The sequence below is a fragment of the Hypomesus nipponensis genome, chromosome 28 (assembly GCF_054491055.1).
Source record: "Hypomesus nipponensis isolate SF chromosome 28, ASM5449105v1, whole genome shotgun sequence".
NCBI classification, from domain to species: Eukaryota; Metazoa; Chordata; class Actinopteri; order Osmeriformes; family Osmeridae; genus Hypomesus; species Hypomesus nipponensis.
Window position 1 is genome coordinate 13442509 of NC_140388.1, and position 14049 is coordinate 13456557.

Genomic DNA, 14049 nt, shown 5'->3' on the forward strand with positions numbered 1-14049 from the left:
AGCATTGTCCACGGACAGGACTGCAGCCTGGACACTGGGTTCATAAACCCTGAACTCCTCACAAGATTTTGTTACACAGGAAGAAAAATGATGGTTGTGGTTTTACATTTCAGCATTTTAGGCCACGTTGATCAGCTGAGAAGTTTTCTTTATATCACATTGCCACCTAGTGTGAGCTAGTGGTATTACTCTCACAGCCCCTACAGACCCAGCTGCCCACCAGCTCAGGACTGACCACAGCTACAGAGCCACACACCTCTGAATGGAAAAAGATTAACAATATGATAATAAAAGGTATTGTTCATTAGGCCCTGTCTTATGATCCCATACTGCTCCCTGTGGACATGACAGGTACTGCTCCCTCCCATTTCCTCTGGGGAAGTCAAACCATGCTGTGTAGAAGAAATATCTTTATGAAAGATGTAATTCAGCACAGACTGATGGAATCTCCCCTGTTCCTAACTGACACAGTGCTGGTGTCTCGTTACAGAGCCTAACTGAGGGCATGAAGATGTGGGCTGGTCTCATAACTTGGGCCTTGTGTCACATTCAAGGCACTGCGAGTTCAAACAACTTCAATTTTTTTAATATACCTTAATTTAATTATTTCCTTAAGAAACATACTTGCGGTTTCTCCAAATTCCACAACATTTAAAACAACTGTTCATAGAAATAAATGGTTTCATAGAAAAAGTCAACATACACAGTATTTACAAAGTGGAATCTTTAACTACACTAAACTGTACATATTTACATGTTTTGCTCAGTGATACAACCACAGTATGTTTTGTGAACCACAAACATCTTCAGTTTCTCCTCCTCTGGTCCAGCTCACATAGAAGGCGTCTAAGTTACACTCCTAAAAAAAGGAAGATCCAATATTACAAAGTTATTGTACTATGATAGAAGCCGATTACAACGTCCAAAACAGGGTGAGAGGGTGTGAGTAAAGTTTTAAACTGTAGGTTATTGAGATGCACTACAGGCATTGACCTCACCTCTTCCTGCTGGCTTTCTGCAGGAGGTTCTTGGCCATCTGAGACTCCGGATTCAGGCAGACTTTCCCTCGTTTATTCAAGAAGATTCTGAACATACAGGACAGAGACAGTTCAGTTACTTGTTGAGGAAGCTATCACACACACCCGCATTCACACCCATGTAACTAATCGCACCGTTGTTGGTGAAGCAGTAGCCCTCCTGGTGTTATAATAATGGTACATATACATTTTTGGGGGGTTTACATATTTGTTTTATACTAGCACCGGCTACGTCATTTATTGACGGTTCCTAAGTAGGGGCGGAGCTATCCCTTTAACTGTGTGACGTAGGTCAAACGGAGGAGAGCGTGTGTTTTTTTTTAAATGTTACAGCGGGATGACACTTGCTGTGTTTTGGTGGGCTTCTTAATACAGATGTACCACAGGTCTGATATTATGCCAGATCGAAGGAAAGAGAGATGCTCTGGGCGTCGAACTCGAAGACTAATAGGGAGGATTGACGGAACTGTACGGTCGCAACATAATTCACCACACCTGGGAAGTTTTCACTGCACCTCGCTTCACGGTTTTAGTTTTTGCTCGGGTCACACCTTTACGTAGCCCACGCTACACGTTTACTACTTTCATTTTAGTACAAAAATACTAAAAATAATTGTACTAAAATATAAACGATAACTGAGCAAGACTGGAAAACTCTGGGCTTGTCGCAGGTGACCGAAAGGACGTGACAGGCCGTCCTTACTTCGCGGGACTGGAAGGTAATTAAGCCTCGCCTCTGTGGTAAATCGTCAGATGCCAAACCGGTCTGTCCTTTCGTGGAAAAGTTAGTTTCTATTATTAGTAGGCTACAACCTCACATATTAAAATACACACCAGACAAGTACGACTGTCGTACAGTAGTAGTCAGCACAGTAGTCAGCATCCCTCACAATATAACTGAACAAACTGATTAAATCTAAATCTTTAAAATGTTAAATTGTCTAACCGCTGCCTCCGTGCTCTCCTATCTACACACACACACACGTGTCATCCATCTCAGTTCCAGGTTACACAGCAAACACGCAGTGATGTCGTTATGTTTACATTACACACGTACAGTATCTCCAGCTGAGGACAGTAGCTGCTGGGCGCGTGGACCTCCAGCTTCCCCACAAGCCTATGGTTCACGCGGTCAACTCCTTTATCCTGGCAGAAGCATTTCATGACGTTACTTCCTCTACCTGTGGAGAAAGTATTTTTCATTTATAAAACTTTAGTTTACAATGGAACATTTAACAAATTAATACTGACCTATCGAAAATGTAGCTTGTTTGTCTGTACAATAGTACCTTTTGTTAGTGTATTCATGAAAAATGCATAACCTCCATGACCATCATCTGAATCAGTCATTCAAATTCACATTCATGCCCTATAATACTGGCTTTGCAAGTTCCTTACAATGCAGTTAGCTTTTGAAGTTGACTTCGACATGAGCAACGAGGATGCATGCAAGGATGACCAGTGTGACTGACTGCATGGTGCTATCGATGGATGACTGTCCTGGTCTGGGTAGCTGCAGGGATGACTGTCCTGGTCTGGGTAGCTGCAGGGATGACTGTCCTGGTCTGGGTAGCTGCAGGGATGACTGTCCTGGTCTGGGTAGCTGCAGGGATGACTGTCCTGGTCTGGGTAGCTGCGGGGATGACTGTCCTGGTCTGGGTAGCTGCGGGGATGACTGTCCTGGTCTGGGTAGCTGCGGGGATGACTGTCCTGGTCTGGGTAGCTGCGGGGATGACTGTCCTGGTCTGGGTAGCTGCAGGGATGACTGTCCTGGTCTGGGTAGCTGCGGGGATGACTGTCCTGGTCTGGGTAGCTGCAGGGATGACTGTCCTGGTCAGGGATGAGGAAGGAGAGAAATGCTGGTATTTATGTGCTCACTCTGCCACACAAAGTCTATAGACCTTCCCCTTTTCCTGCTGGAGCGTGTCTTCTCCTTTCTCTTTCTCACACTCACACACACACACACACGCACACACTTCCATTTCCCAGAAACACTCTCTTCGAGAGGAAAAGGAATGATGTCGTTCAGAAAGCACACCTTAAATGGGGAAGCTAGAAGACAGATATAATAGACAGACCTACTGAAACCAATGTCAACACAATTACTAACCCTAATGTATACTTGTGAAATATTATGAAAATGCATGTTGCATGGTCAATATATTACAAATATAACAATTTAGTACCCATTCTGCAGAATATAAGCGAAATAATAAAGACAAACAATTTGGAAACTGTAGGAACTAAAGCAGGAATTTGTATACTACAGTGTGTATGTATACTGTGCTACACACAATATACTGTTGTAACTCCAGTTTATTGTTTTCCCTACTACAACGTGAAGACATCTCTTATTTTACCTTATTGCTGTGAAACTACAAAGTCAATGAATTCAATTGCCAAGTACAGGTTCAGTATAAGTGATAAAGTAATCATTAGTTGTAATCTTAAATTATTGTTAATTGAACAGTGGTTGATGACAGACCTCTTCAAAGGTATAAGTAGTTTGCCTCAGAGCTGCTGTTCCCTGGACAGTGATTTCTTGTAAACGGCATTGTCCTTTCAGACAGAAACGTTTGTGGAAGCCATCCAAGTGAGAGCAAATGCGCTGAGAATGTAGTTTCACTTCTTCAACTGGCTTTGTATCCAAATACATCTCGTGCCAGTCTCGTAAAAAAATAAAAATAAATTAATCAAAGCTTTTTTTGTTCAGTTTCTCTTTCACATGGCCATCGGATTTACATGACATCTGAGATGATTGGCTAATTCTACATTAATTTAACATTTTTCCTAGCTCTACACAAATGAATAATCATACTAAAGTATGATGTTATGTGCATGTTTTGAATGCGCGTATTGAGATCAATTAATAGTTCATAACATTTGAAAGGTTAATACTGTGTTCACACTAAACGCTAAGCGAATTACGCCTCGAAATTACATGTACTTAAGTCAAACACAATGCAAACACGCGAATGAGGCGAATTTGCATGTTTGCATTTACTTTACATGTAATCTCGACGCGCAAATAAGCATAAGGAATTCATAGTCAGTCATAACTACCATTTTAATGTATATAAACATGTAGATGAAATGATAGAAAGTGTGTTTTTTGGAGAAGGGGCATCTTGTACATGTTCTGGGGTGCCACTGGGTTCCGGAGTGACGTAGAAAAAACGCTCCTTGAAATGGATCAAAGAATAACAATGAACACTGGATCAATATGTACAGTTTATAAAAAAGAAAAGGGAAAAAAGGTGTGGCTACTCTTCTTTTAAGAGGATGCAGTTCTCAGAAATGAAAGTGCTTCCCAAGAGGACATCATGATAAAGCTTATAACCCTGATGGGGGGGAATCCCCAGACTTCCCTTACTTATACTCCGATGGTATAAATTCACCAGTCCTCCTCTGACTTCACCACACACTGCTGACCATCTGAGCTGCAAACACACACACTGAAGAAGAACTGTCATGGCCGACACTATGAAGACAGTTGTCCTGCTCCTGGTTTCCAGTCTGATTCTAGTACAAGGTAATACTTCAACATTAATATTCTTCAAATTCAGCAGTTTACAAATTGTTTTGTAAAGCTTGGTTAATATTTTTTTTTTTGTGAGGTATCATCAGTATTAAGTGTAATGGGGACTGTAATGAATAAAAGTGTCTTAGAGAGAAATTCATCTCACATGTTTGCCTGCTTTAGCCTAAGTTTAATACCTAAAGTCCTTTAAAATGTAATGTTGGTGTTGCACAGGGCAGCTGGGTGGTCTCCAGGGTAGGTGCTTGTGCCAGGATGAAGCCAGGCGGATCAACCCAAAGCTAGTGACCCAGGTGGAGGTGCACCCCTCCAGCCTCTTCTGCCCTCACAAGGAGGTCATGTAAGTAGAAAAACTCTAGATTTTGGTCAAAAATATTATTATTATTAAAAAAACATTGTGACTGTGACATTACATTTGAGGATGTGGGTGGGGAGGGGGGGGGGGCACCTCCATGGACTGAAGGATATCAGGATACTGAAGGGTTCAGGTATCATTTGTTTTAATAGCAGCATGTCTGTTTTCAGTGTGACTCTGAAGAATGGAACAAGAAGGTGTCTGAACCCAGAGTCTAAGTTTGCCAAGTTCATTGAAGACAAATACAACCCTTAAGAGAACGCGGGTAAGAATGATATAATCACACAGACAAACGATGGCTACCCTTACATTTCTGTTCTATGTTATAGTTACATTTTATTGTAATTTTATTGTCATGTTAATGTACTAAATGATGCTTCTTTTTATTCCTTAGAATAATACAAAACATTGTAGGAGAAGGACCGTGAAGTCCTGTGACCTCCAGACTGGACCAGCCTGAAGAGGGATGTGAGGATCTGGGAGTCTGACCTTGACCAAAGTGCATTTGAGTTCATCATTGTACACTGCATTCCGTGGGTTTCACTGGACAAGCGCAAACTGTAAATGTCATCATGCACCTCAGGCTGATTGCTGTTCCCCTCAGCCCAGACTGCTGTTCCCCTCAGCCCAGACTGCTGTTCCCCTCAGCCCAGACTGCTGTTCCCCTCAGCCCAGACTGCTGTTCCCCTCAGCCCAGACTGCTGTTCCCCTCAGCCCAGACTGCTGTTCCCCTCAGCCCAGACTGCTGTTCACCGTCCCTGTCCTGCTGTTGGCGGGCTTTGTGTTGCCTTGTGAGAATGTGAATGTCTGGTTATTTATTTGTTTGTCTGTGTGTCTTCTTTTATATGCCTTTGTAAAGCATCCTTGGGTGTGTGTAAGCTGCTGTTAAAGGAAACATTCATTTGAATGAAAAACTGATGTTAGTGTCATAAGAGTACCGGTATTTTGTTTACTTGGCCAGTATAGACTTTTGCACTAATTTAAATTAATGTGTTTTTATTATTGTCATCATGACATGTTTGTCATTGTAGACTTGGACTATTTATAAATAGTTAACATGTACAACTTAATAAACTGTTCACTTTCTGTTACATTCTGTTTCTTCTAGTGCTTTTTATATTCACTGCCAACATTAGTCTAATTTGAGATGTCCCTAGTGTATCTGACTATTACTAGTTACCAGAACTAATTATACTTGCAAGTATATTCCTATTTGCTGGAGGCCGAACCCCCCTACCCTCTGACTTCATCACTACTGTGTCAGTGACTTCGTCCATGTGACCGAAATCCCCTGACACGCCTGGACTTTCCCTGGGTCAGGAATGCCCCCCCTGCTCCCCCCCCTGCTCCCCCCCCTGCTCCCCCCCTGCTCCTCCCCCTGCTCCTGTAGTAGAGGAGCACGGAAGCTCTGCTACTCTTCAGTACCACTTGATCTTTTGAGAAGTGAGAACCTTCCACTATGAGAGCTCTTGTTGTTGTCCTGCTGTTGGCCACATTGATGATCTCAATACAAGGTAAGATATATTTTAGGTGTAAGTAATGTGAGGAAGAATGATTTATATTGCTCAATTATAAGAAATAATCCACAGCAATAAGTAAAATTTATTGACTGAAATATAACGGAATAGCTTTGTCTGAAGGTGCCATAATATATCATACAGTATTCTTAAGTATAACGTAGAATGTAAGTGTAATATTTATTTAATGAAAATATTGCATGTAATTATGATTACTTCTCATGGTTACCTCTCAGCTGGTGTCTTAAATTGCTGGGCGCTGATGGACAGTTGTACCAGTCAAAAGTTTAATGGGAAAATGTGTCCAAACTTTTGACTGGTACTGTACGTATGTTATACAAATATATATATAAGTATATATAATATACATATGTATAACATTATATAAGTAGGGCTGTGAAATGATTAAACATTTTAATCAAATTAATCACAGGTTTCTGTGGATTAATCATGATTAATTACATATTACCAATGTTCTGAATTTTTGTCATTAGTGTGCCTCTTTGATTTTGCGGTACCTTGATGCTCGAGTCACCTGTTGCCACTCATAAAACTTTGGTGAACCCCTCGTCCTCAACAATATCAATCGGTCTACAGCTTATTGCAATACATTTGGCAACTGTGCTAGTCACCTTGTCACAGGCAGACTTAGTGAGGGTCCTACGCTGTTCAGTAAGGGTGGTTTGGCGCATTCTACTTGAACTCCCCTCGCCGACCAACGCATGCTTTGCGTTGAGGTGGTATAGGTTACTTTATTGCTTCGGTGAAACGATAACATTCAGTCATTTAGCATTCAGTCACTTAGCAGACGCTCTTATCCAGAGCGATACCGTCTTCCCGCAGAGTGTGCGTATCACTTTAGATGTTCCATCTTAGTTTTTTTGGAACACGAACTTGTCACCCAGAAGTGGCAGATTAGGTGGCATTGTGGGTATATTACGTTAAATGCGTTAAACTAAAATAACGAATTAATCCCGTAATTTAATCATAACGAGTTATTTTTCACAGCCCTCTATATAAGTGATTAACTTTGATCGCTTCTGTTGTTAAGCCTTGCCGGTCCATGGAGGAGGGCGATGCCTCTGCACCAGTACACTCCACCGAGTGCGGAGCAGAAACATCTTGAACCACAGGGTCTTCCAGCCCAGCCTGTGGTGTGACCACAGCGAGATAGTGTGAGTCACTCATCTTCATTCAAACACAGTCCGTTCGTGACAGAAGTCTTCACCTGTCTTATTTGATCCTTTCCACAGACTGCAGTTGATCAAACCATCCATCAAAGTGTGCCTGAACCAAAACTCTGACCAGGGCAAAGAAATCTTGAAGAAGTGGTCAGTGGGATGGTATTAAGAAGATGTGTGGAAGAGGCAGGAGGCAGGGGCGAGGCGTAGGCAGGCAGGAGGCAGGGGCGAGGAGGAGGCAGGGGCGTATGTTGTAGTGAGATGTTATTGTTGCAACATTGTTCACTGTGCCTTGTAGCTGAGATGTGGTTACTCTGTACTGTGCTTAGTAAATACAGACCATTCCTTGACTCTGACCAACTAAATACTGTTAGAACACTTCTGTTTGTTCATCTTCTGCAGTATGGATTATTTGTATGTTATTGTTGGTGAAAGCATATGCCAAATTAATCAAATGTAATGTTACTGTCTTTAGATATTTGTCTCTTTTATTTGACCTTGATTAGACGTGAGCCGGGGGGTTGAATCAGAAAACACTGACAAGAGAAAAAGGAGGAGGGGGGGAGAGGAGGAGGGGGGGAGAGGAGGAGGGGGGAGAGGAGGAGAGGGGGAGAGGAGGAGGGGGGAGAGGAGGAGAGGGGGAGAAGAGGAGGGGGGAGAAGAGGAGGGGGGAGAAGAGGAGGGGGGGAGAGGGGGAGGGGGGAGAGGAGGAGGGGGGAGAGGAGGAGAGGGGGAGAGGAGGAGGGGGGAGAAGAGGAGGGGGGAGAAGAGGAAGGGGGGAGAGGGGGAGAGGAGGAGAGGGGGAGAAGAGGAGGGGGGAGAAGAGGAGGGGGGAGAGGAGGAAGGGGGGAGAGGGGGAGAAGAGGAGGGGAGGAGAAGAGGAGGGGGGAGAGGAGGAGGGGGAGAGGAGGAGAGGAGGAGAAGGGGAGAGGAGGAGGGGGGAGAAGAGGAGGGGGGAGAAGAGGAAGGGGGGAGAGGGGGAGAAGAGGAGGGGGGAGAAGAGGAGGGGGGAGAGGAGGAGGGGGGAGAAGAGGAGGGGGGAGAGGAGGAGGGGGAAGAGGAGGAGGGGGGAGAGGAGGAGGGGGGAGAAGAGGAGGGGGGGAGAGGAGGAGAGGAGGAGGGGGGAGAGGAGGAGAGGGGGAGAAGAGGAGAGGGGGAGAAGAGGAGGGGGGAGAGGAGGAGGAGGGGGGGTGTCTGTCTGGTCATGGTTGTTCTGGTACTTTTTTGTTCAGCAGAAAAACAAACTTGTCCTGAAGAATGATGGCGCCTGAACAAATTGTGTTGTCTGCCTGTGTCGTCTTTCTGCCTGTGTCGTCTCTCTGCCTGTGTCATCTGCCTGTGTTATCTATGCCCGTGTTGTCTCTGCCTGTGTCGTCTCTCTGCCTGTGTCATCTCATTGCCTGTGTCGTCTTTCTGCCTGTGTCATCTGCCTGTGTTATCTATGCCTGTGTCGTCTCTGACTGTGTCGTCCCCCTTCTTAGTCGCCTCCCTGCCTGTGTCGTCCCCTTTCCTGTGTCGTCTCTGACTGTGTCGTCTCTGCCTGTGTCATCTCTGCCTGTGTCATCTCTCTGCCTGTCTTTAGCCAGGGTTATAAACTCAGAGATTTTAAGGCTAAGAGAATGTTCTGGTGAGTGACACATTTTAAGGACCTGTTGCAACACAAGATTTACAAATTTAAAGGTACTTTTTTTTCTGTTTGTAAGGGAGTTCCCCCAAAATGCTTCAACACGGGTATGCCCCTCTGAAAACATTCTCTTAGGGAAACAAACTTGGATTTACACAAACTTGGTTTCTCATCATCTTTGTTTAGATTGAGTTGACCGGTTTTATCATAGCCAATTGAAATATGGTGAAATTGTGTTTAAAAAACATGTACCAAGAGGGAAAAAAAGATTTGAAAAAGTAAAAAAAAAAGTAAGTTATTGTAAAGATCAAGCAACAAATATAACAAAGGGAATTATTGAAAACAAGGTAGAAGGATAGAAGGTCATAAAGTTTGGACAGCATTCTGATTGCGTCATAGGTGATGTCATAACAGATGTATCCGGGACAACCCAGGCATTGTCTGACTGACATTAATCCCATGAGAGCTCATTATGCATTGTCATACTCATAGTGAACACTAGAGGTGGCTACTTGCAAGTGTCAGGAGTTGAAAGATAAAAAAAAGTCCTGATTTTAGTCACATGACATAGCAAGGAAACCCCCTCTACTCTCCTGCTCTTCATGTTTCTGAGACTCTACTGACAACTCTGTTAAACAATCTCAAACATACTCCTGAAGGGGATGGTTTCTCTGAATAGATTTGATCAGGTATTTTGAAACCCATATCCCCGCTCCTCATCTCCCTTCACTGGCTACCCATCACGGCCCGTATCAGATTCAAGACCCTGGTACTGACCTTCCGAGCGGTGAATGGGACATCAAGTCTCTCCTCCAGCCACACCCCCACCCGCCGCCCTTCGGTCTTCTTCTGACAACTGTCTGGTGGTCCCACCGCTCAAGAGTGCCCGGTCCCAACACAAGCTCCTAGGAGCTAGGTACCTAGGAATAATTTGCTGGACCTGATGTTAGTTTCCTCCATGATCACAATGACTCTTACTTAGAGAGTTGTTGCTTTTATTGGCTAGCTGTAACTGATTTAAAATTCTTGCACTCTTTTGAGGTTCATGTTGTTTAATTGTAACTTGTTTAACTACATAGTTCTATAGTTCTTTGGCACTTATTTTGGTTTTTCACAATGTATGCTTCATGTTTGGTTACCCGCAATGTTTGGGGCTATCTCGTTGTTATGATCAGTAAGACGCACTTTTGTGAAGCTCTCTTGGAAGTCTCTTTGGATAAAAGCGTCTGCTAAATAAATAAATGTAAACCCATATCCCAGAGAGTGTAATGTAGAGCATGTGTTCGGCACCTGTCAGGTGGGTGTTACGGACCCTTTGGTAGAAGCCAGCAGCAGTCTGATCTGGTGGAGACAGCAAACCATCTGTCCCTTTGAAATATCCTGTACAAGGACAGTCCAGTTCAGAATTATTTTATTAAATATAAACATATCAGAAAAATATTGAAATAAAGTTAGAATACTTATTTTGAGACTTTAACGCAACCAAGTCTATTATCAGGTGCTTACTGATCATTTATATATTCTATTTCCTTGCAGTAGGGTATTGTTCTGAAAAATGATATTTTGCGATGAACACATCCTAGCATTCCCCACTGCAGAGTATTTGCAGACTTCTCATATGCAGCCTATTTAAATCTGCAGGAGTGTGAAAGCCCTGTCTGACGACATCTGAGTTTCCCCATTGTCAGGACTGTGGGCTGGGGCCTGGCTCATCACCTCAGGACCCTGGGCTGGGGCCTGGCTCATCACCTCAGGACCCTGTGCTGGGGCCTGGCTCATCACCTCAGGACCCTGTGCTGGGGCCTGGCTCGTCACCTCAGGACCCTGTGCTGGGGCCTGGCTCGTCACCTCAGGACCCTGTGCTGGGGCCTGGCTCGTCACCTCAGGACCCTGTGCTGGGGCCTGGTGGGGGCTGTAGTTCTCCAGGTGGGCGGCCGTGTTCTGGGTGAAGTTATAGAGCACAGACGTTGATACACTTCAGTTGTCTTTGATACACTGGAAACCACTGGCTGCCTGTGAGATAGTCAGAATAACATGTTTAATATTTTCCAGTTAAGGCCCTAGGCCCCGCGTGGCTGCTTGTGTGGTGAACGTTTCCTGAGAACAGTGCTGCCTAGGAGGAGGGGGATAGGGGAAGAGGAAACTGTTGCGAACACACGCATGCACAGACCAGAATGGCATACCAGGATGGGAAACTCTTTCCGGTGACCTCTGACACATGCTTGTTCAAACTGGTGTCTGTGAGAGAGAGGGGGAGGGTGGTTGCAGTGTTTTATTTGAGGGAGTTTGAGGGGGAACGAAAACAGTGATGACATGTTTATGTGATTTACATTAGCTTTTCAGTTGTCAGGTGGATTAAGAGTTGAACAACTGACTTCATTCAGGTTGTGTTTTCCAGAGCTCTTCTTAGGGCTGCAGGAGAGCCTGTGTTGCCTGTGTTCAGGAGTGGCCTGTGCCAGTATGAAACTGGCATGTTCCCCTCATGGGGAAGTGCACTTCAGTTCTAGGAACCTGCTTTCTGTTCTAATTCTGGTGGGGGAGAAAGTGAACTCCTACGTGTTTTCCTGTCTTGGTATTTTGGTCTGTTTGATAAATCAGCGGAATAGCTTGTCTGGCAAGCACACTGATAACTGTCACTTCTTTAAGATATTTGTTGTTGCATTTTTTATGCTTTATTGGACAGTTTTAATTGAAGTGTGATGGGAAAGGCAGGGAGAGAGAGAGGAAGATGTGTAGCAAAGGGTCCAGGCCAGATTTGAACCCAGGTACCGGGTGAGCTACAGGGGCTCCACAACTGTCCATTCTGGCCTCTGTATCAGTCAAGTTGAGAAGTACAGTGAAAACACAGCAGTTTCCCCACAGCAGTGATGTAAATATCCTGCATCAACACTTGTGTAAGTGCCTTCATGCCAGTTTGTCTTCGAAACTAAAGCTCACATTTTGCCATTTGCTCTGAGCGTCTGTCACCTGCTGTTTCTCGGGTTGGTATCAAATGTGTGAAAGTGTTGCAGAACCCCACTGCTCATGAGACGTAAGTCTGGGTTCCAACTGAAACCATTGCATGCGCAGTGGTTTTTGCCATGCGCAGTGGTTTTTGCCAAATGACGTGTCCTTGGGCAAGGCACTTCACCCTACTTGCCTCAGGGAATTGTCCCTGTACTTACTGTAAGTCTCTCTGGATAAGGACGTCTGCTAAATGACTAAATGTAAGTTGCTAAAAACATATGTCAGAACCCTTTTGGGTGTTCCCTTTTACCGCATTTTGTCTGCATCAAATAATAACTGAAAATTAATTTATGTGTTGGGAAATTGTAGCAAATAAACACTGAACAGCTAGCGTATGCCATCATCTTTCCACACATCAAGCTGCACAGATTCTCCCATTCTTCCTCCACTTCACATTGGTCAGGTTCCCCTTGAGGGGACCTGATGACCCAGGCACACATGCCCAGGTGTTGCTGCGTACCTACATGTGCAGCGATCCCCTTCCACCATCCCCAGCTCCTCCCTACTGTTTTCTGGATCGTTCCTACAGTACTTTTTTCATGTTCTGCAATGCAAACTGTGTGTGACTTCACTGGCTGTTTATTTGTGAAATGTGTTTAAATCTATAATTGCGAAAAGTCTCTGGCTGTAATGTGCGTCTAGATCTCTGTTCCTCTGAGGGTTCTTCCATGTGGATCTCTGCTCCTCTGAGCGTTCTTCCATGTAACTCCAACTGAAACGGAAAAAGTAACGGAAGTGCATTCAGTGCTTTTTCTACCTTAACAGTACTCAAAGCACATATCAATGCCTCTCATTCACCCATTCACACACTTACACACCGATGGAGGTGGATGTGCCATGCAAGGCGCTGGCCTGCCCGTCCAGACCAACTCGGGGTTCAGTTCCTCGCTCAGGGACACTGACACCTGGCCAGGAGTCGCCCATGTTAGCCTCCCCTAGTAGGTGCTGAACGCTCCCTTGCCAGGTGCCGCTTGGTGTTTAAGTGTTTGGAAGATCCAGGTGGGATGTTAGGGGCTTTCTGTCGGCTGTTTCTGTGTATGAAATACAAATCAAATACAAGCTTGATTGAATTCAGATCAGGTGATTCGGCTTGGCCAGGTAAAAATGATCCGAATATTTCTTCAATTAAGCAATTTTGCTTGCAAGAAAACCCCAGACTTGAGCCATAGGTTTGATGAAATTATCAATATACAGTTTGATCCAAGTTATTAAGTTATATCAGGATGAACGGGAATTTGTGTGTCGACAATATTCACATTTGGGACTGGAGATGTCCTCCCCATAAATCCACAAAACAGGATGTGGTTTTGTGGTTTTGTGGTTTTCAATAACGGCAACATGGACTCTGTCTCGCCCTTCCACTTTGCTGATTTGACTTTTACATCAAAGTTGGCATTTTCTGTTCCTGATTCGTTTTCTTTTAATCTGCTTCAAGTAAATCAAAACTGCACCCTGAGTTGTGATTCTGGGGTGTAAAAATACGACCATACGCCCAGCAGATATGGGAAGAAACTAAGTACAAATACTTTATTAATGTACTTTAGTAGATTTCACAATAAACTTAGAACTTTCACTTCTTAAAATGTTTACACAAATATCTGTACTTTCTACTTCTTACATTTTCAAGCCAGGCTTGTTACTTTTGTTTTCATTTGTATTTGCTGGCATGATCTCTCTCCTCTCCTCACCTCTCCTTTCACTGTGTGTGAAAAAATAGTTGTGAAAAAAAAGGTTGGAAAGGTTGAAAAAAAGTTTTTTAAAAGACAAACGTGTTGTGTGTGTGGATAAAAA

At 44.0% G+C, this 14049-nt stretch overlaps 3 protein-coding genes and 1 long non-coding RNA gene across 4 annotated transcripts; 2 read left to right on the forward strand and 2 right to left on the reverse strand.

Moving 5' to 3' along the window:
- Nucleotides 1-598: 598 nt before the first annotated feature.
- LOC146220157 (uncharacterized) lies at nt 599-12054 on the reverse strand. Its single transcript, XM_084695341.1, has 7 exons — nt 12022-12054; nt 10944-11193; nt 10030-10112; nt 2510-2867; nt 2095-2218; nt 999-1085; nt 599-859 (listed from the first exon to the last, which is right to left on the reverse strand). Exons 1-7 carry the CDS (start codon nt 12052-12054, stop codon nt 847-849), a joined length of 948 nt encoding a protein of 315 aa, XP_084551467.1. The 3' UTR covers nt 599-846.
- LOC146220158 (C-X-C motif chemokine 11-1-like) lies at nt 2799-6021 on the forward strand. The gene is made up of 4 exons (XM_084694357.1): nt 2799-4569; nt 4792-4915; nt 5101-5195; nt 5325-6021. The coding sequence occupies exons 1-3, from the start codon at nt 4509-4511 to the stop codon at nt 5183-5185; spliced, it is 270 nt and encodes an 89-aa protein (XP_084550483.1). The 5' UTR covers nt 2799-4508; the 3' UTR covers nt 5186-5195; nt 5325-6021.
- On the forward strand, nt 6357-8168 carry LOC146220159 (C-X-C motif chemokine 9). Its single transcript, XM_084694356.1, has 3 exons — nt 6357-6444; nt 7499-7622; nt 7701-8168. Exons 1-3 carry the CDS (start codon nt 6390-6392, stop codon nt 7795-7797), a joined length of 276 nt encoding a protein of 91 aa, XP_084550482.1. The 5' UTR covers nt 6357-6389; the 3' UTR covers nt 7798-8168.
- Nucleotides 12055-12819: 765 nt separating the features above from the next.
- Nucleotides 12820-13907, reverse strand: LOC146220160 (uncharacterized). The gene is made up of 2 exons (XR_014750980.1): nt 13077-13907; nt 12820-12970 (listed from the first exon to the last, which is right to left on the reverse strand). It is a non-coding gene; the product is annotated as an uncharacterized LOC146220160 (long non-coding RNA).
- Between the last annotated feature and the right edge of the window lie 142 nt (nt 13908-14049).

Excerpts from the sequence above, each read along its gene's own strand:
- LOC146220157 (XM_084695341.1), bottom strand. The coding sequence starts at position 12,054 with ATGGACAGTTGTGGAGCCCCTGTAGCTCACCCG. Across the intron at positions 10,113-10,943 it reads GAGCCAGGCCCCAGCCCACA|ACAGTTGTCAGAAGAAGACC; the intron begins GTCCTGACAATG and ends TGGGACCACCAG. Across the intron at positions 2,868-10,029 it reads TCCCATTCACCGCTCGGAAG|GACAGTCATCCCTGCAGCTA; the intron begins GTCAGTACCAGG and ends ATCCCTGACCAG.
- LOC146220158 (XM_084694357.1), top strand. The coding sequence starts at position 4,509 with ATGGCCGACACTATGAAGACAGTTGTCCTGCTCCTGGTTTCCAGTCTG. Across the intron at positions 4,570-4,791 it reads CAGTCTGATTCTAGTACAAG|GGCAGCTGGGTGGTCTCCAG; the intron begins GTAATACTTCAA and ends GGTGTTGCACAG. Across the intron at positions 4,916-5,100 it reads TGCCCTCACAAGGAGGTCAT|TGTGACTCTGAAGAATGGAA; the intron begins GTAAGTAGAAAA and ends GTCTGTTTTCAG.
- LOC146220159 (XM_084694356.1), top strand. The coding sequence starts at position 6,390 with ATGAGAGCTCTTGTTGTTGTCCTGCTGTTGGCCACATTGATGATCTCA. Across the intron at positions 6,445-7,498 it reads ATTGATGATCTCAATACAAG|CCTTGCCGGTCCATGGAGGA; the intron begins GTAAGATATATT and ends TCTGTTGTTAAG. Across the intron at positions 7,623-7,700 it reads TGTGACCACAGCGAGATAGT|ACTGCAGTTGATCAAACCAT; the intron begins GTGAGTCACTCA and ends TCCTTTCCACAG.